General features: G+C 43.8%; 1 protein-coding gene across 9 annotated transcripts in view; it reads left to right on the forward strand.

Moving 5' to 3' along the window:
- Positions 1-15,729, forward strand: part of LOC137413947 (Kv channel-interacting protein 4) — a 413,434-nt gene extending 397,705 nt beyond the window's left edge. For 6 of the 9 annotated variants that reach the window (XM_078773939.1, XM_078773934.1, XM_078773942.1 and 3 more), the window contains 2 exons: positions 8,460-8,522; positions 8,611-11,067. In XM_078773939.1, the coding sequence (XP_078630065.1) occupies positions 8,460-8,522; positions 8,611-8,661 (114 nt within the window). In that variant the 3' untranslated portion in view covers positions 8,662-11,067. Of the gene's footprint in view, positions 1-8,459; positions 8,523-8,610; positions 11,068-15,712 lie in introns of those variants that run through there. The other 3 variants (XM_078773936.1, XM_078773935.1, XM_078773937.1) reach the window with 3 other exon arrangements.
- The last annotated feature ends 6,029 nt before the right edge of the window (positions 15,730-21,758 follow it).

A 21,758-nucleotide genomic window follows, 5' to 3' on the forward strand; every position in this document is an offset into this window, starting at 1 on the left:
TGGATACTGTGATACACAGCAGCTGCAGAGCTTCGTTGCTTTGGATACTGTGATACACAGCAGCTGTAGAGCTTCGTTGCTTTGGATACTGTGATACACAGCAGCTGCAGAGCTTCGTTGCTTTGGATACTGTGATACACAGCAGCTGCAGAGCTTCGTTGCTTTGGATACTGTGATACACAGCAGCTGCAGAGCTTCGTTGCTTTGGATACTGTGATACACAGCAGCTGCAGAGCTTCGTTGCTTTGGATACTGTGATACACAGCAGCTGCAGAGCTTCGTTGCTTTGGATACTGTGATACACAGCAGCTGCAGAGCTTCGTTGCTTTGGATACTGTGATACACAGCAGCTGCAGAGCTTCGTTGCTTTGGATACTGTGATACACAGCAGCTGCAGAGCTTCGTTGCTTTGGATGCTGTGATACACAGCAGCTGCAGAGCTTCGTTGATTTGGATGCTGTGATACATAACAGCTGCAGAGCTTCGTTGCTTTGGATGCTGTGATACACAGCAGCTGCAGAGCTTCGTTGCTTTGGATACTGTGATACACAGCAGCTGCAGAGCTTCGTTGCTTTGGATACTGTGATACACAGCAGCTGCAGAGCTTTGTTGATTTGGGATACTGTGATACACAGCACTGCAGAGCTTATTTGCTTTGCATACTGTGACACACAGCAGCTGCAGAGCTTCGTTGCTTTGGATACTGTGATACACAGCAGCTGCAGAGCTTCGTTGCTTTGGATACTGTGATACACAGCAGCTGCAGAGCCTTGTTGATTTGGATACTGTTGTACACAGCAGCTGCAGAGCTATGTTGCTTTGGATACTGTGATACACAGCAGCTGCAGAGTTTTGTTGCTTTGGATATTGTGATACACAGCAGCTGCAGAGCTTCGTTGATTTGGATACTGTGATACACAGCAGCTGTAGAGCTTATTTGGTTTGGATACTGTGATACACAGCAGCTGTAGAGCTTATTTGGTTTGGATACTGTGATACACAGCAGCTGCAGAGCTTCGTTGCTTTAGATACTGTGATACACAGCAGCTGCAGTGCTTCGTTGATTTGGATACTGTGATACACAGCAGCTGCAGTGTTTTGTTGATTTGGATACTGTGATACACAACAGCTGTAGAGCTTCGTTGCTTTGGATACTGTGATACACAGCAGCTGCAGAGCTTCGTTGCTTTGGATACTGTGATACACAGCAGCTGCAGAGCTTCGTTGCTTTGGATACTGTGATACACAGCAGTTGCGGAGCTTCGTTGCTTTGGATACTGTGATACACAGCAGCTGCAGAGCTTTGTTGATTTGGATACTGTGATACACAGCAGCTGCAGAGCTATTTGCTTTGGATACTGTGATACACAGCAGCTGCAGAGTTTTGTTGCTTTGGATACTGTGATGCACAGCAGTTGCAGAGCTTCGTTGCTTTGGATACTGTGATACACAGCAGCTGCAGAGCTTTATTGATTTGGATACTGTGATACACAGCAGCTGCAGAGCTATGTTGTTTTGGATACTGTGATACACAGCAGCTGCAGAGCTTCGTTGATTTGGATACTGTGATACACAGCAGCTGCAGTGTTTTGTTGATTTGGATACCTTAATACACAGCAGCCGCAGAGCTTCATTGATTTGGATACTGTGATACACAGCAGCTGCAGAGCTACGTTGCTTTGGATACTGTGATACACAGCAGCTGCAGAGTTTTGTTGATTTGGATACTGTTATACACAACAGCTGCAGAGCTTCATTGATTTTGATACTGTGATACACAGCAGCTGCAGAGCTTCGTTGATTTGGATACTGTGCTACACAGCAGCTGCAGTGTTTTGATGATTTGGATACCTTAATACAAAGCAGCTGCAGAGCTTCATTGATTTTGATACTGTGATACACAGCAGGTGCAGAGTTTTGTTGCTTTGGATATTGTAATACACAGCAGCTGCAGAGCTTCGTCGATTTGGATACTGTGATACACAGCAGGTGCAGAGCTACGTTGCTTTGGATGCTGTGATACACAGCAGCTGCAGAGTTTTGTTGCTTTGGATATTGTAATACACAGCAGCTGCAGAGCTTCGTAGATTTGGATACTGTGATACACAGCAGCTGCAGAGCTTCGTTAATTTGGATACTGTGACACACAGCAGCTGCATAGTTATTTCCTTTGGATACTGTGATACACAGCAGCTGCAGAGTTTTGTTGCTTTGGATACTGTGATACAATGCAGCTGCAGAGCTTTGTTGATTTGGATACTATGATACACAGCAGCTGCAGGTCTTCGTTGATTTGGATACTGTGATACACAGCAGCTGCGGAGCTTCGTTGATTTGGATAATGTGATACACAGCAACTGCGGAGCTTTGTTGATTTGGATACTGTGATACACAGCAGCTGCAGAGCTTTGTTTATTTGGTTACAGTGATACACAGCAGCTGCAGAGCTTCGTTGATTTGGTTACAGTGATACACTGCAGCTGCAGAGTTTTGTTGCTTTGGATACTGTGATACACAGCAGCTGCAGAGCTTCGTTGGTTTGGATAATGTGATACACAGCAACTGCGGAGCTTTGTTGATTTGGATACTGTGATACACAGCAGCTGCGGAGCTTCGTTGATTTGGATAATGTGATACACAGCAACTGCGGAGCTTTGTTGATTTGGATAATGTGATACACAGCAGCTGCAGAGCTTTGTTTATTTGGTTACAGTGATACACAGCAGCTGCAGAGCTTCGTTGATTTGGTTACAGTGATACACAGCAGCTGCAGAGCTTTGTTTATTTGGTTACAGTGATACACAGCAGCTGCAGAGCTTCGTTGATTTGGTTACAGTGATACACAGCAGCTGCCGAGCTTCGTTGATTTGGATACTGTGATACACAGCAGCTGCAGAGCTTCGTTGATTTGGATACTGTGGTACACAGCAGCTGCAGAGCTAATTTGCTTTGGATACTGTGAAACACAGCAGCTGCAGAGCTTCGTTGCTTTGGATACTGTGATACACAGCAGCTGCAGAGCTTCGTTGCTTTGGATACTGTGATACACAGCAGCTGCAGAGCTTCGTTGCTTTGGATACTGTGATACACAGCAGCTGCAGAGCTTCGTTGCTTTGGATACTGTGATACACAGCAGCTGCAGAGCTTCGTTGCTTTGGATACTGTGATACACAGCAGCTGCAGAGCTTCGTTGCTTTGGATACTGTGATACACAGCAGCTGCAGAGCTTCGTTGCTTTGGATGCTGTGATACACAGCAGCTGCAGAGCTTCGTTGATTTGGATGCTGTGATACATAACAGCTGCAGAGCTTCGTTGCTTTGGATGCTGTGATACACAGCAGCTGCAGAGCTTCGTTGCTTTGGATACTGTGATACACAGCAGCTGCAGAGCTTCGTTGCTTTGGATACTGTGATACACAGCAGCTGCAGAGCTTTGTTGATTTGGGATACTGTGATACACAGCACTGCAGAGCTTATTTGCTTTGCATACTGTGACACACAGCAGCTGCAGAGCTTCGTTGCTTTGGATACTGTGATACACAGCAGCTGCAGAGCTTCGTTGCTTTGGATACTGTGATACACAGCAGCTGCAGAGCTTTGTTGATTTGGATACTGTGATACACAGCAGCTGCAGAGTTTTGTTGCTTTGGATATTGTGATACACAGCAGCTGCAGAGCTTCGTTGATTTGGATACTGTGATACACAGCAGCTGTAGAGCTTATTTGGTTTGGATACTGTGATACACAGCAGCTGTAGAGCTTATTTGGTTTGGATACTGTGATACACAGCAGCTGCAGAGCTTCGTTGCTTTAGATACTGTGATACACAGCAGCTGCAGTGCTTCGTTGATTTGGATACTGTGATACACAGCAGCTGCAGTGTTTTGTTGATTTGGATACTGTGATACACAACAGCTGTAGAGCTTCGTTGCTTTGGATACTGTGATACACAGCAGCTGCAGAGCTTCGTTGCTTTGGATACTGTGATACACAGCAGCTGCAGAGCTTCGTTGCTTTGGATACTGTGATACACAGCAGCTGCAGAGCTTATTTGCTTTGCATACTGTGACACACAGCAGCTGCAGAGCTTCGTTGCTTTGGATACTGTGATACACAGCAGTTGCGGAGCTTTGTTGCTTTGGATACTGTGATACACAGCAGCTGCAGAGCTTTGTTGATTTGGATACTGTGATACACAGCAGCTGCAGAGCTATTTGCTTTGGATACTGTGATACACAGCAGCTGCAGAGTTTTGTTGCTTTGGATACTGTGATGCACAGCAGTTGCAGAGCTTCGTTGCTTTGGATACTGTGATACACAGCAGCTGCAGAGCTTTATTGATTTGGATACTGTGATACACAGCAGCTGCAGAGCTATGTTGTTTTGGATACTGTGATACACAGCAGCTGCAGAGCTTCGTTGATTTGGATACTGTGATACACAGCAGCTGCAGTGTTTTGTTGATTTGGATACCTTAATACACAGCAGCCGCAGAGCTTCATTGATTTGGATACTGTGATACACAGCAGCTGCAGAGCTACGTTGCTTTGGATACTGTGATACACAGCAGCTGCAGAGTTTTGTTGATTTGGATACTGTTATACACAACAGCTGCAGAGCTTCATTGATTTTGATACTGTGATACACAGCAGCTGCAGAGCTTCGTTGATTTGGATACTGTGCTACACAGCAGCTGCAGTGTTTTGATGATTTGGATACCTTAATACAAAGCAGCTGCAGAGCTTCATTGATTTTGATACTGTGATACACAGCAGGTGCAGAGTTTTGTTGCTTTGGATATTGTAATACACAGCAGCTGCAGAGCTTCGTCGATTTGGATACTGTGATACACAGCAGGTGCAGAGCTACGTTGCTTTGGATGCTGTGATACACAGCAGCTGCAGAGTTTTGTTGCTTTGGATATTGTAATACACAGCAGCTGCAGAGCTTCGTAGATTTGGATACTGTGATACACAGCAGCTGCAGAGCTTCGTTAATTTGGATACTGTGACACACAGCAGCTGCATAGTTATTTCCTTTGGATACTTTGATACACAGCAGCTGCAGAGTTTTGTTGCTTTAGATACTGTGATACAATGCAGCTGCAGAGCTTTGTTGATTTGGATACTATGATACACAGCAGCTGCAGGTCTTCGTTGATTTGGATACTGTGATACACAGCAGCTGCGGAGCTTCGTTGATTTGGATAATGTGATACACAGCAACTGCGGAGCTTTGTTGATTTGGATACTGTGATACACAGCAGCTGCAGAGCTTTGTTTATTTGGTTACAGTGATACACAGCAGCTGCAGAGCTTCGTTGATTTGGTTACAGTGATAAACTGCAGCTGCAGAGTTTTGTTGCTTTGGATACTGTGATACACAGCAGCTGCAGAGCTTCGTTGATTTGGATAATGTGATACACAGCAACTGCGGAGCTTTGTTGATTTGGATACTGTGATACACAGCAGCTGCGGAGCTTCGTTGATTTGGATAATGTGATACACAGCAACTGCGGAGCTTTGTTGATTTGGATACTGTGATACACAGCAGCTGCAGAGCTTTGTTTATTTGGTTACAGTGATACACAGCAGCTGCAGAGCTTCGTTGATTTGGTTACAGTGATACACAGCAGCTGCAGAGCTTTGTTTATTTGGTTACAGTGATACACAGCAGCTGCAGAGCTTCGTTGATTTGGTTACAGTGATACACAGCAGCTGCCGAGCTTCGTTGATTTGGATACTGTGATACACAGCAGCTGCAGAGCTTCGTTGATTTGGATACTGTGGTACACAGCAGCTGCAGAGCTAATTTGCTTTGGATACTGTGAAACACAGCAGCTGCAGAGCTTCGTTAATTTGGATACTGTGATACACAGCAGCTGCAGAGCTAATTTGCTTTGGATACTGTGAAACACAGCAGCTGCAGAGCTTCGTTAATTTGGATACTGTGATACACAGCAGCTGCAGAGCTAATTTGCTTTGGATACTGTGAAACACAGCAGCTGTAGAGCTTCGTTAATTTGGATACTGTGGTACACAGCAGCTGCAGAGCTTCGTTGATTTGGATACTGTGATACACAGCAGCTGCAGAGCTTCGTTGATTTGGATACTGTGATACACAGCAGCTGCAGAGCTTAGTTCATTTGGATACTGTGATACACAGCAGCTGCAGAGCTAATTTGCTTTGGATACTGTGAAAAACAGCAGCTGCAGAGCTTCGTTAATTTTGATACTGTGATACGCAGCAGCTGCAGAGCTAATTTGCTTTGGATACTGTGAAAAACAGCAGCTGCAGAGCTTCGTTAATTTGGATACTGTGATACACAGCAGCTGCAGAGCTAATTTGCTTTGGATACTGTGAAACACAGCAGCTGCAGAGCTTCGTTAATTTGGATACTGTGATACGCAGCAGCTGCAGAGCTAATTTGCTTTGGATACTGTGAAACACAGCAGCTGCAGAGCTAATTTGCTTTGGATACTGTGATACACAGCAGCTGCAGAGCTAATTTGCTTTGGATACTGTGAAACACAGCAGCTGCAGAGCTTCGTTAATTTGGATACTGTGGTACACAGCAGCTGCAGAGCTTCGTTGATTTGGATACTGTGATACACAGCAGCTGCAGAGCTTCGTTGATTTGGATACTGTGATACACAGCAGCTGCAGCTCTGTTGATTTGGATACTGTGATACACAGCAGCTGCATAGCTTAGTTAATTTGGATACTGTGATACACAGCAGCTGCAGAGCTTATTTCCTTTGGATACTGTGATACACAGCAGCTGCAGAGTTTTGTTGCTTTAGATACTGTGATACACAGCAGCTGCAGAGCTTTGTTGATTTGGATACTGTGATACACAGCAGCTACAGAGCTTCGTTGATTTGAATACTGTGATACACAGCAGTTGCAGAGTTTTGTTGCTTTAGATACTGTTATACACAGCAGCTGCAGAGCTTCTTTGATTTGGATACTGTGACACACAGCAGTTGCAGAGTTTTGTTGCTTTAGATACTGTGATACACAGCAGCTGCAGAGCTTCTTTGATTTGGATACTGTGACACACAGCAGTTGCAGAGTTTTGTTGCTTTAGATACTGTGATACACAGCAGCTGCAGAGCTTCGTTGCTTTGGATATTGTGATACACCACAGCTGCAGAGCTTAGTTGCTTTGGATACTGTGATACACAGCAGCTGCAGAGCTTCGTTGCTTTGGATATTGTGATACACCACAGCTGTAGAGCTTATTTGGTTTGGATACTGTGATACACAGCAGCTGCAGAGTTTTGTTGCTTTAGATACTGTGATACACAGCAGCTGCAGAGCTTCGTTGATTTGGATACTGTGATACACAGCAGCTGCAGAGCTTCGTTGCTTTGGATACTGTGATACACAGCAGCTGCAGAGTTTTGTTGCTTTAGATACTGTGATACACAGCAGCTGCAAAGCTTCGTTGATTTGGATACTGTGATACACAGCAGCTGCAGAGCTTCGTTGATTTGGATACTGTGATACACAGCAGCTGCAGAGCTTCGTTGATTTGGACACTGTGATACACAGCAGATGCAGAGCTTCGTTGATTTGGATACTCTGATACACAGCAGCTGCAGAGCTTCGTTGCTTTGGATACTGTGATACACAGCAGCTGCAGAGATTTGTTGCTTTGGATACTGTGATACACAGCAGCTGCAGAGCTTCGTTGATTTGGATACTCTGATACACAGCAGCTGCAGAGCTTCGTTGCTTTGGATACTGTGATACACAGCAGCTGCAGAGTTTTGTTGCTTTGGATACTGTGATACACAGCAGCTGCAGAGTTTTGTTGCTTTGGATACTGTGATACACAGCAGCTGCAGAGCTTCGTTGCTTTGGATACTGTGATACACAGCAGCTGCAGAGCTTCGTTGCTTTGGATCCTGTGATACACAGCAGCTGCAGAGCTTCGTTGCTTTGGATACTGTGATACACAGCAGCTGCAGAGTTTTGTTGCTTTGGATACTGTGATACACAGCAGCTGTAGAGCTTTGTTGATTTGGATCCTGTGATACACAGCAGCTGTAGAGCTTCGTTGATTTGGATCCTGTGATACACAGCAGCTGCAGAGCTTCGTTGATTTAGATACTGTGATACACAGCAGCTGCAGAGCTTCGTTGATTTGGATCCTGTGATACACAGCAGCTGTAGAGCTTCGTTGATTTAGATACTGTGATACACAGCAGCTGTAGAGCTTCGTTGATTTAGATACTGTGATACACAGCAGCTGCAGGAACCCGATATGTAACGTCCCGTGCTTTGGACCACAAACATGTGGAGCAGATGATGTTCCAGAGTTGAATTGAACAAGTAAAGAAGCACATGCGCTGCTTTCATTCATCTTTAATCCCTCGCACGATCGGAATGCAATTTCCTGTTACCGCTTTACATTACATGTCGTTTTTCATTTCTTTCTCTTTTTTTTCCAGAAGATGGACAGAAATCGAGATGGGGTCGTAACAATAGATGAGTTTATTGATGCTTGCAAAGAGGTAAGTATAACAATATGTTTACATGTAAAAAGTTTAAATCGGTGACCGAGTGACCGTTCACCAACGTTTCATCTCTCACCTGTTCCAGGACAGCAACATCGTCAGATCGTTGATTCTGTTTGAGAAAGAGCTGATCTGACATTGAATGGAAAAGACAATATTGTTCAGGTTTGTTTTCAGAAAATTTGGGCCTTTCGACGTGTGAAAGTATTTTCTGAGGCCTTGTTCGGTTCTCTGAGGTCCAGAATTTTTTTTTTTTTTTTAAATACACCATCTAAGGCCCAGTTGTAAAGGGCCGTCCAATGAGCTCAACAATGAAGATTTTCTGGTGCTTTTACTGCCCATACCAGACTTTTAATTGGAGAACCAGCAGGCCATGCTCATTCGGATGGCTCTCAAAAACCCACACCGCAAAGCGGGACCGGATTATGTTTTTCCTTTCCCAAATGAAATGATGAAATGATGAAATCATTTTTACTTCCTGTTGTCCTGTGACGTCCCGGAAGTGTTGAACGTTGCCATATTTGCCATCAAAGAAGCGACGAGTTTTTCGAAGTCGCATTTTGCAAAGTCAATGTTTTTTTCTTTTTCTTTTTGTAACGTCAGAGTTTTATGCACTACGACTTTTTGAGTTCAGAGCAACATTGTACATGCTACTCTCAACGCGAGATAGCTTTCTGGATGAATTATGGAAATGCACGCTAGATGTGCAGTGTCTGTGTCATGTTTATTACATTATGTGCAAGCCTGTCTCTTCTGCTGGGCTCTCAACAAGGCTTGTCAAATAATAGACGTTCATTTTGCACTAAAATTTATAATGAGGAAATGTCCGGGGGGCGCATATTACAAGGAAATGGAATATAAGATGAGGAAATGCCACGATATTGTGACGAGCTTTGCAGAACGCAATGAGCCATTGAATGCATCCGCTTCCAGAATATTCTATCGGCTCATTTGGTTGGAAGAAGCTCAACTGAAGATCCATGATGACAGAACATGTCTAAACCGCTTAGTTTCTATGAGTTCTGTTATTACTGAACTGTTCCAGGGTTCAGATAACATGATTCCCTGGTGCTCAATCTCCTGGTGCAATAATGCATTCGATATTTAGGCATTGTTTAACAATGGAGCTGAGAAAGAGATACAAAAGATGTCGCTCTGGCTCCTCCACTACAAAACCTAGCAATGAAACAACCCTGACTTATTTATTGTAATCAGAAAAAGTTGCTGTTTTGTGTAAAGTACAGGAAATGGTCATAATGCCTTTAGAGCCTTTATTTAGTGCGCTTCTTATATTCTAATAGACAATGAGTTTTGCTAAATTGTGTCATTTGAGAGGATGTGCAAGAGATTTTACAGACTTTCTTTTTCAAAAAGAATTGTTGTAACTAATTGTGATGGCAACTACAATTACACAGCAGCTGCAGTAATTAGTAATTACTTTGTAATTAGTAATTACTAATCACACAATGTCTACTTGCATTTTACTCCTTTCCTAAGTGCGTTCTGTGTACTGGCATGATTCGTTATTAAGCGGCCGCAATGATGTCTACCTGCTTGTGGGGTCGTTACGGACAAGTTTGTGGCCCAATTCTGTAACGAACCGGCAGGTCAGACCGATTCGACTGAAGGCGATTTGGGCAGGAATTTGTGACTTTTTCAAGGTGCCAGAGATAACTCACCTATACTTCACTAAATAAACTTTGAGATATTTAACGCCCACCGTGGTGGCAGAAGGGTTTTCCGGCTTAACGTTCATCCGAGGAACGACGTTGATGTATCGCCCTGCATGTGAAACAGCTCGTGGCAGTTTATTGCTCGGCCCAGATTCTAACACAGCCTCGACAGCCCAAAAGCGAATGTGCGCACCTCCAAGCTCTCCAGCTAGCCCCTAAATGTGACCACAAGTAGCCACAATTTGGTTCCTTTCATAGAAGAAAAAGATAATTGTTTGCTTAATAAGGTCAATGTACATTTTCTGCTTCGCAAAGGTCTGAATATAACTTATTGTAACAGCAACTGGCTGAAGAACCATTGCCAAAAAAAACACAAGCTATGGCTTGATACAGTGTTCAGGAAGATTTCTTTAAAAATCCATGGCATTTCCATAAAGAATCATTTTAAATAAAGACTGTAATGGGTTTTTCCCCCTCAAATTTTGTTGGAATGATGTTATTTTATTCTCAGAATCACTCAAATGAGTGAAAATGTGTTCTGTCTATGTACATCCAGGAATGTTTATGAAACTCAGGACTAGCCACTTACTCTAAAGGCATGTGTTGCTATCAGTGTGCCTGCTCGCTGTCCTAATGAAGCTCTGTTTTCTTGTTTTGGTTTTGCATAGTAATTACTAATCACACAATGTCTACTTGCATTTTACTCCTTTCCTAAGTGCGTTCTGTGTACTGGCATGATTCGTTGTTTGTTTTATACAACTCCCAAGATTTGGCTCTAGACCTTGTAAGGTGCATACGATTTTGCTTTCTTCCACAAAATTGTGTATCATAATGCTGCTTAATTAATAAAATGCCATTTGATGAGCAAACTTGTTGTTGTTTTTTTAAACTTTCAATATGCAACATGAAGAAAACAATTACCACTACTACTACTACTATTTACTACTACTATGACTCCTTTTGCTAATTCTGATATGCCATACTCTGTTACAGAGTGTCGATGCTACTGAAGCAGTTTCTTGGCAAGGATTATACTGGGTGGTTTTCCATTGCCTTCTCAGCAGTTGTTAGGGCAGGAGTTCGGAATTTGACCATGGTGCTGCCTACTCTTCGCAAAAAAACACCATGGGATCTTTAACGACCACCAACTAATTCCAGCAGACATGACACCCAGTTCCATGTCAATCTGAAGGACGGCACACACATTGATGATTCACCCTGTTTGTGAAACACTAGGGGATGGCAGGTTATACCTGGGCTGAGATTAGAACCCAAGCTAGACAACTTAGAGGGGAGGGTGCATACCTCTCGAATCTAGGCCATCCTGCAAGCCTACAACGCATTTAGCGGCCCCTTATTCACACATGGCGAGAACGTTTTTAGCCCAACTCTTTCAGAATTGGCTGGCCAGGCACTGACATATTTCGACTAAAGATGTCAGGAATTCGGAATTTGGTCATTGTGCCGCCAATAGCTCGTACACTCTTCACAAAAAACACCATGGGATCTTTAACGACCACTCACTAATGTCAGCAGACATGACACCCAGTTCCATGTCCATCTGAAGGACGGAACACACATTGATGATTCACCCTGCTTGTGAAATACCAGGATGGCAGTTTATACCTGGGCTGAGATCAGAACCCAAGCTAGACAGGAAGTGTGCGTACCTCTAGTCTAGAGTCTAGGCCATCCTGCAAGCCTACGACGTATTTAGCGGCCCTTTTTTCACACATGGCGAGATCCGCTGGGGAACGTTTTTAGCCCAACTCTTTCAGAATTGGCTGGCCAGGCACTGACATATTTCGACTAAAGATGTCAGGAATTTGGAATTTGTTCATGATGTTGATGACAAGTCGCTTATTCTTTTCACATTATCTTGAGGACAGATCCTCTGGCTTAGCATCCTTCCAAAACACGGTGCACACATTGAAGCATCACTCTGCATGCAAAACGCTGCAGTTACAGTTTATAGCTTGGTCAATACTCAAGCCCGCGCTAGACAGCTCTAAGGTGAATGGGGATGCTTCTAAGCTATCCTGCGAGCCCTCCATACACACACCATTAACCTTGAAATAAGGAGCTAAGCAGCAAGTCTTCCAGCCTTCCATAAACAAACCATTAACCTGGAAAGAAAGAGCTAATCAGCAAGACTCTTGTATCATAAAAGCACTGTTAGGGAGGGCAAGGAGGAGAAAAATTTATGGAAATTCACAACTGGAAAACTAAGTTTGTGTTTTTCAGAGGAAATCAAAATACGTCATAAAGCGAGAAACGCAATTCTATCTTTTATGTCTGTTTCCTTTCAAGTGGTTCTTGGTGGAAAACTTTAAGAAAATAAGGATGTCCTTAGAAACAACAACTGTTCTGTTTCAACTTGCTATTTGTATGTCAGAAGCACCATTTAATAATCCAAACTTTACGAACGAAAGGAAGGAATCGGACGGAGGTTGTTAATTTCAGAGTTTTATGAAGACTTTACTGTCTAAGTAAACCTTCCGTGACACAAGAACCCAATAACACACCCTTGTTCCAACTTTCAAATGGGCTTGTAAATGCGCAAGCTGTCATTGCTTGAGGGCTGGTGAACAGACTTCCACCAGGGAAAATGAAGCAGTCATTATATTGTAGGTGTTCATTATATTGCACAAACAAACAACAAATCATAGGTTGGCAATCATTGCGCAGGCCTAATTCATTGTAATTGAAGTGATATAAAATTTGAATACACATCCTGAAAAAGAGCATTGAAGACTGTGTGACCAAAATGGCAGTCATTACATTAATAATGATTATTACTCCGCGCACGCAAAAGGAAAAGCGGAGTTTTGCAATTGGTTCACTTTGTCTGTCTGTCTGTCTGTCTACAAACGTCTTTTTACGATCGACGAAAAACTTAATCTCAATTGAATGTTATATTTTGAACATGAATCGGAAAACAAACCTGTAGTTTAGTAGTACTTTGGCTCTAACTTTGTCCCAATCGCACATGCACAGAGAGAAGTGAGATACCAGTAGTTATTTTTACTCTACCTGCCTAGTCAAACAAAATTGAAAATCATTCCAAACAGGAAACGTACTGTTTTTAAGGATGTCATAAAGGACACAAAAAACAGGCACACATAACTAATGTAAGGTGGTGTAAAAGAAGCTGCATTCAATGGCGGTAAAATTCCGAAAATATCTCGACAACCTTTCAAATCTTAATTTTATTTCAATTGAATTATATACTTGAACACTATAGAACACAAATCACCTTATTGTCACTTCCAAATCCTTCAGTTAAGCAATACTTGGACACAATATTAAGGCATTGTACGTCATCACGACCAATCAAATTTGCCGCTTGCAGACTCCGCCCATGTCCTTGTTTCTCAAGACTGCTCCAGTTCATCCCGCCATGCAAATAAGGTGTTCTATGAACTCTCTCGTCATCTCTCTGGCATCCTCGCTTATCTCACCAAGTATGATGGTTCTCTGCCACGAGGGGGGTATGTGACAGGCACGTCCTGGTGGTTCTCTGGTGAGAGAAGCTCAGGAATTTTAAATAAAAAGTGGCTACGATCCCATCATTGGTCTACTATCCCAGCGGCACTTACTCACCTTCTTTGGGTAACCATTTACCTGCAGTGTCTCTATGAACTACAAAAATGCTTCAAATTTGTCCTCATAAGTCGTCGGTTAATTAGCTTGATTACACATTACAAACGTCATACCTGCATTGCTTATCAAGGTATTCTCTAGATTTGGACGCAAACTTGCCCCGTTAGATTATAAGATTCCATATATGCTTTAAATGTAGACTTGTTGAGGATGTTAAGTAACTCAAGGTAGGACAACATTATTGGAGGCCTCGTTTGTCAAAAACTTCAAACAGGAGGAAAGTAGAGAGGGAAAACCCCTGTGGTCAACTCCACAAGAAGGTGGGATTAATTTGGTCTGTTAAAGTAGTTGTCGTTGACTAGTCGTACTAGTAATAGAATAGAGACCTTCTGTTATCTCGCCGCCATCTTGATGTTCAGCACATGCTTAAATTAAAGCAAGAATTAACACGTGATTAAGGTGAATTGGTTATCAAAACCAGACATATTTCCTCAGTAAGTTATTGTCCCCCGTCGCACCGCGGAGCGAAAGGGGGACTATGATTTTCCCCTGCGTCCGTGTGTCCGTCCGTCCGTCCGTGCGTGCGTGCGGGTGTACGTACATGCGTGCATGCATAAGCGAAGGACCGCATTCGAATTTGGTGTGTGGATGCAACCCACGTCAAAATCCAAGATGGCCGCCGCCATGTATGTCTGACGCCATGTATGTCTGAACCTTGTGAGAGGAATATCTTGAAAAATAAGCGACGTACCAACTTCTAATTTGGTGTGTGGGTGTATATAGGCATAAGGAAGAACGCTATTGAAAATAGGGTTGCCAAGTCAAAATCCAAGATAGCCGCCACCATATATATGTCTGAACCTTGTGAGCGAAATATCTTGAAAAGTAAGCGAAGTACCAACGTCTAATCTGGTGTGTGGGTGTATCTAGGCATAAGGAAGACGCCTATCGAAAATTGGGTCGCCACGTCAAAATCCAAGATAGCCGCCACCATATATATGTCTGAACCTTGTGAGCGAAATATCTTGAAAAATAAACGAACTACTAACTTCTAATCTGGTGTGTGGGTGTATCTAGGCATAAGGAAGAACGCTATTGAAAATTACGTCGCCACGTCAAAATCCAAGATGGCCGCCGTCATGTATGTCTGAACCTTGTGAGCGGAATATCTTGAAAAATAAGCGAAGTACCAACTTCTAATCTGGTGTGTGGGTGTATCTAGGCATAAGGAAGAACGCTATTGAAAATTGGGTCGCCACGTCAACATCCAAGATGGCCGCCTTGCGTCTTCCACTTTGTCAACTCACATCACTTCACCGACGGGGGACCTAGGCGTAACGCTTGTTAACCTACATAGAGGTAGTGGACAAAAAAAAATGGAAACACCAATGTAAAGTCACTTAATAGGGCGTTGGTTCACCACTTCCGGCCACTACGTCCTATCCTGTATGCACCGTGGTATAGAGTCACAGTGTCTGGAATTCTGCAGGAGGGATGCGGCACCATTCTTCCAAGAGAAAGTCAATCAACTCACAACTGTTTGATGTAGGTGGAAAACGCTGTCTCAGGCATCGTTCCAGAATATCCCATAAATGCTTGATTGGGTTCAGATCTGGTGACTGAGAAGGCCTTGACATATGGATAACATCGCTGTAATGCTCATCAAACCACTGGGCGACCACCACGTGCTCTGCGGATGGGGGGAATTGGGGTGGTCACCTCTTTCAGCCATGCTAGCCATAATTATAGGCAACCAGGCCTGTGCAACATTTTTATGCATGACCCTAAGCATGCTGGGATGGTGGTGTCCCTCATTTACCCAGGTGTTTCCATTTCTTCTGTCCACTAGCTGTACATTAACATGCCTTTTATAATGTCATCCGATAAACCATAGTCATTGATGTGTTACAGAGAGTTGGTCCTGCCGAAGCAGTTTCTTGGCCTTCATGGGACAGCGTTCACTGATGAATCACCCTGGCTGTGACGCACCTCTCGGCTATCCATGTGTGTAGCTTTTAATTTTGATGAACTTCTTGCATACATTTGGTGCATGTTAGGTATTGTTTTCACAATATTGGTTTTCCCAGTAGATCATCGACTTGGTTCTTGGTAACTCCTCAGGCACATTTGCTCTACGGCTAGGATACGGCGGCCGTACACCCCCCCCCCCCCCCCTAAATTGACAGAAACGTGCGGCGGCCGCAGAGTTTCTGAGGTGGCCTCAGGGTGGCCCTAGGGCGTATGGCTATCTTTTACAGGCCGTAGGGGTCGCCGTGGAATTATAGCGCGGAGTTATAACTTTTTTCATTTATAGGGTGGCCGTAGCAATTCGACAAGCCGTAGCCATGACGATATGAGATATGATATACATATGAAAAAGAACTGGTATATATACCCACTCGTTACCGTCCGTCTGGCCGCACGTTCGCCTTAGGGCCCCCCTGCGGTCGCCTTGCGGGCACCTTGAGGCACCGTTGCGTCTGCCTTGAAAATTCTATGGCCGCCGCAGGGACGCCCTAAGGTCACCGTGCGACATCAAATCAAAGACCGTACGGCACCCCCACGTTTTCAGTCTCCACAATTTCTAAATACCCCGTGCGGCTACCCGAAAAATAAAAACATATGTGACTGCTACATTGTGTGACCGTGGAAATACTGCGGCCGCCCTATAATTGCTAGTGGCCGTAGATTTTTTAGACCCTACGGCCGCCGAGCCAAATGTGACTGAAGCATTAATAACCATCAGCACCATTTATGTAGCACAACTGACATTTTAACAATTAACTTATTCTGTGCATATATGTTTGTCGTTAATAAATTATACAAGAAAGAATGCAACATGTAATGCCATCTGTGTTTTGGTTGATGAGCATCCATCAATTGAATTCCTAGTTTTTGCATCCCTTTAATCTGTACTTGGGTTTTTTCTCCTTTGTTTATAGGGCTGGCAGGATAGCTCTTGTCTGGTTTTAATTCTTGACTTGATTGTAAACTGTCACTCTGGTACTTGGGCATCTGGGTGTTGCATCAGCGAGTGGGTGTGCTGTCAGGTGGACGTTTGACTGCCACGAGCCAGTTATCCCTGTGGTAACCTTTCTGACAATTCTTGCTTAAAACCCAAAAAGTCAAAAGGATCGCAAGGTCACGCCTCACGGTCTGTATTCCTACTATAAATCAAGATAAAGCAAGCTTTTTCCCTTCTTCTCTCCGGGAGGTTTCCGTCCTCCCTGAGTTTGCCTTAGGCCACCTGCATTACCGTTTGACAGGCGTACCGCCCCAGTCAAACTCCCTGCCCGGAACTTTCCCCGGAATGGGTCGCCTGGGTCATGTGCCGACGGGCGTGCGCATACGGGCGCCATGCATGGCTGAACCGAGGGCTTCCCACCAGAGTGAAGAGGGGCGACCCTCCACCAGCATTTTGTTGCTGGTAGATATTGTAGATCGCACTACCAATGGCGTCTTTTACAAAGCATAGGTGATTGTCACCAGGACCCTGGCCAAATTCCAAATTCCTCACCTGACTATTGCTAGGAAAGAAATGGCAAAACACCAAATGTAATCCTTGCCATGAGTGATTATAGGCAGCATTGAACCTGCCCTCGCATGCACACCACCACATACAGCGATTTTGCTTTCGCTTGCAAAACAAACCCATCCATAACAGAGAATGGAGAAAAAGAAAAAGAGGAATCTCCAGCATCAAAAATTCCTCTTGTGTGTGGATAAAATAACTCCAGTCCTGAAGCCAAATGAAATTCTTATGGGCTGGCACTGGAAACTAGCACAACGAAATGAGTTAGAGAATGCTGTTTTTGTCCCCCACTACGAGCATCGAAATCCGTATTTTGTGCACAATTTCAAAAAACATTACAGCATTGTCTTCCAATGGGAATCCAAAATTCCACTTATCCAGTCTGGCCACAATGTTTGTCATCATGTGTTGTAATTTGCACTGCAAAAATGCAGAGCAGCTTACAAATGCTTTCATCTGGCTGAATCCACACCTACCGCCCCAATATTCCAAATTCCAACTTCTTTCCTGGAAGTCCTGGCAGTGTCCATATGTTTTATACCTCTCACACCTCCACCCCCTCCCTCCCCCTCCTTCCCATGCCTCCCCCCCCCCCAAGCCCTCTCCCTCCAACAGATCTCTCGATGTCCCTGCCCTCAAATGTTGTGTTTGTGTCCTTCTCCCTCTCTCCCCATCTTGTCTACCGCTCCCCATGTTATATGTTTTATGTGTCGGTTTGTCTTTCTGTGTGATTGATGTTAGCTCTTTCACGAGCCTCGATCTTGTGTACAAAAAAAAAAAAAATCTCTACCCCCTATTCCCCGCAGCTCCACATAGCTTTTTTTTTCTTTTTTTTTTGTATACAGAATCGAGCCTCGTGAAAGAGCCAACATTTATCACACAAACAAATCAAACAGACAAACAAAATATATAAAAAGAGGGAGCGGTAGACAAGATGGGGAGAGAAGGGGAAGCACACAAACACAACATTTGAGAGCAGGGACATCGGGAGATGTGTGGGAGGGAGAGGGCTTGGGGGGAGGAGGAGTGGGAATGGGGGGGGGGGGGTGGGAGAAGTATAAAACACAAGGACACCAAGGACTTCCAGGAAAGAAGTTGGTATTTCAAAAACGTGGATTTGGGGTGAAATTAGCAGGGGTAGAAAAGATCAAGGTTTTGGATGGGGGAAGATTAGAGATGGTGGTGAACAGCTGTTTTAAAGACCTGGAGGGAGGAGTGGGATTGAAGAGAGTGAGGGAGTTTGTTCCAGAGGTGGGACAAAAGAGGAATGAAGGAGTGAAGGTGAGCAGAGATTCTTGATTTTGGCAGTTTAACCATAAGAGGGTTGCAGGCAGATCTTGTGCGACCTGTAGGAATATTTGGGGGACAGAGCCCAGAGAGAGCTGGGGGAGCAAGGCGGGAGAGGAGTCGGTAGAAGACGGAAAGACCACCAACCTGCCTGCGGTGAGTGAGTGAAAGGCCCTCGGTGTTAGCTTCATCGTGGGAGATTCCAATGATTCTGAACGCTTTGGTTTCAACAGCGTGAAGACGATCTAGGTGTGAGGCAGGAGCACCAGCCCAGAGGGGAGAGCAGTATTCCATTGAGGTGAGCTTGAATGAATCTCTTATATCTCCCTGTCCAGGTCGTCTCTGCATCTTCTGACATTATTTTTTTGACAGAAACCTTTTGAACACAGGATGCTCCCAACTCATCTATCGCCCTTCCTGGCTCCTCTTTCCTAAATTTTGATAGAATAAGCTCATGTGCTGATGGTGGTGTTGTGGTATGCGCTCATAGATCCCCTCTACAGCCTCTGCTTCCCCTCCTGGTTCCCCTCCTGCCCCCTTCATAAACACAATGGAGTATTTTGGGCATGTATGATGCTACAGAGTTAATTGGTCAATAGATTTATCCTATATAACACTCAATGTCTCTCTATAACATCACTTTTCTGTGTGTGGTCTCCTGTCTCCCCCACCCCAAGTTTCAACAATGCCGTATTTGAGGTTCTTTCTTTGGAAATTGATTCTCAGCTATCCTTCTTCCCCAGTTCACTCCTTTTAATCTGTGGACACTTCAGTTGCCAACCAAAGCACTCCTTTCTGATACAATTCTCCTTTCTGAGTTCATCTCTTTATCAACTCACATCAACTCAACTCACATCATCGTCTGCAGTCTGCCATCTTGCTTACAGTCTGGTCCATTATCTCAGTGGCTCCAGACATGAACGGTTCCTGGAATTCCCTCTTCAATCAACTACCTTCTTTCCTTCGCCAGTTCATCCTGGCATGTGCCTCCAAATGTCCAGTTAAACATCCTTATCCTGGTATACTGAGTGTTATATTCAACATCCTGACTGGATACACTGCAGAGGAATTGTGTGAGGCAATCAAAAAAAAGTATCTTGCAGTCTCAAACTGAAAGCAAAACATACCAAAAGGGAACGTAAAGTCCTTCTACAAAGTCTGCGCCCAGTGTGTATCAGTCCATCACGATACATAGCCCAACATCAAAGTCATCTTCCATGACTAAACAGAGCCTGACATCAAAGTCATCTTCCATGACTAAACAGAGCCTGACATCAAACTCATCTTCCATGACTAAACAGAGGCCAACATCAAACTCACCTGAGGTCAAACTTCAAGCCTCATACGAACCAATGGAGCCTGATGGCAAAGGGTCAGACCTACCTCTGGTACACACTCTCCTTCTGTACCTCACACTTAAAGGACGGAATGCTGTTGAGCACTGTTCAACAAAAAGGTGGCTATCTTAACACTTTATTGAAAAGGATATGGCCCCAATCCCGCTGTTCCCCAACATACTCTTTCCACCATAAGGGACTGCTCTGCACAGCACGTGGACTTCTCTCCCACTAAGATCGAGAGGTTCCGAATCAATCTTAACACCATCTCTGAAACTGTTCAGAAGGCATTTGCACTGTACTCCTCAAGCACTGTACTACAGCCCTGATGCTCAGATCGGCTCCTTATCTCCTCAATAAACCTAGGTTTGTGTACACGAAAAAAAAAAATCATAGCCAGATCACAAATGAACAGACCCACAGATCTTGCATTGCCACTCATCATGTGGGGAAGGAACTGCAGCAACAGCTCAAAATATGCAGCACTTATGACTTTCAAAATGCTGTTAATAAGGACAAAGTCACAGCACTGGCACTCTACAGTGTTGGTGGTTGGTCTCGTATGCAGCCTGTGGCTGCTTGGCTGCATCATTTCTGAAAGCGTGGCTGTGCCACTAATGCAATTCCTCTTGTTACCCATAAGCTGGTACTCATTTTGACAACCTCATAAGGATGACAGGCTGAGTCAACCCACCAGATGCTAATTCAACAACACGACAGGGGTTCAAACTTAGGACCCTAAGATACCAGGTTAACTAATCCCAGGCTTTATCCAAAAGGAAGACAAGTTCACATTATCCGACGGCAATTAAATCACCTCATCAACAATCAGAGCCACCACCTTCTGCTAAATGGCATTGGATTGGATCCTTTTGAATCAAGCCAGCCACCTAAGGATCTCAAGCCAGCCACCTTAACAATTACACTAACATCAGCCTTTCTGGAGTGTTATCTTCATTAAGTTGTGAACCTCCAATCCCATGGTGATTGGTGACATTGGGCTGCTGAACATTGACATTGGACATTGGACATTGGGCTGCACAGTGACCAGAAATGGTTCAAACATTAATTACCACCACAGAATCCATATTGCTCAAGGTTTAAAAATATAGTTGCATAACAAGATAACACTCAACTATACATGTTGGCGATCAATGCTGTAACTAGAAAGGCTGAATTTTGGTGATCAATGCTGGAAGAAAGATAATAACTAAATTGAATAATGAATGGATATTGCTTGGTTATTACTGAAATGTATATGAATGAATATTACTGAAATGAATTAATACTGATATTGGCTATTTCCTTTGAACATAATGTCATAGAAGGGGCAACCAAATGGAAATATTGGTCAAGACATCATAATTATTATAGACTATTCAGGGATACTAAAAATGTCGAAAAACGCACCAGGAAAAATTCTAAACAAGAAAAAGAGCAATCAGAGATTGCAAAACCTCGCCAGGATGTATTTTCAGTGGTTTTTAAGGCTTTTGTGTGAAAACAAATATGGCGGCCGAACCAAGTGACCGATGACGTCATCATTTTTTTTTCTAAAACTAATTTATTCCTAGATTATGCTCAAGAAATTTCATCTTGATCGGATGAAGTTTTGTACTAGTCGAATTATGACGTCATAATGGAGGGACCTATAACATCATCATTATCATATTTTATTCCCCATGAGGAGTTCTTTACAATGAGCCATGTCTCCATTTTTTCTATTCAGCCCTTTCGGAGATATAGAGGTGCAAAGTTTTTCGGTTTTTCCAAGATGGCGGCCGAACCACGAGACCGATGA

The sequence above is a fragment of the Myxine glutinosa genome, chromosome 3, assembly GCF_964187855.1.
Source record: "Myxine glutinosa chromosome 3, kmMyxGlut1.1, whole genome shotgun sequence".
In the NCBI taxonomy this organism is placed as follows: domain Eukaryota; kingdom Metazoa; phylum Chordata; class Myxini; order Myxiniformes; family Myxinidae; genus Myxine; species Myxine glutinosa.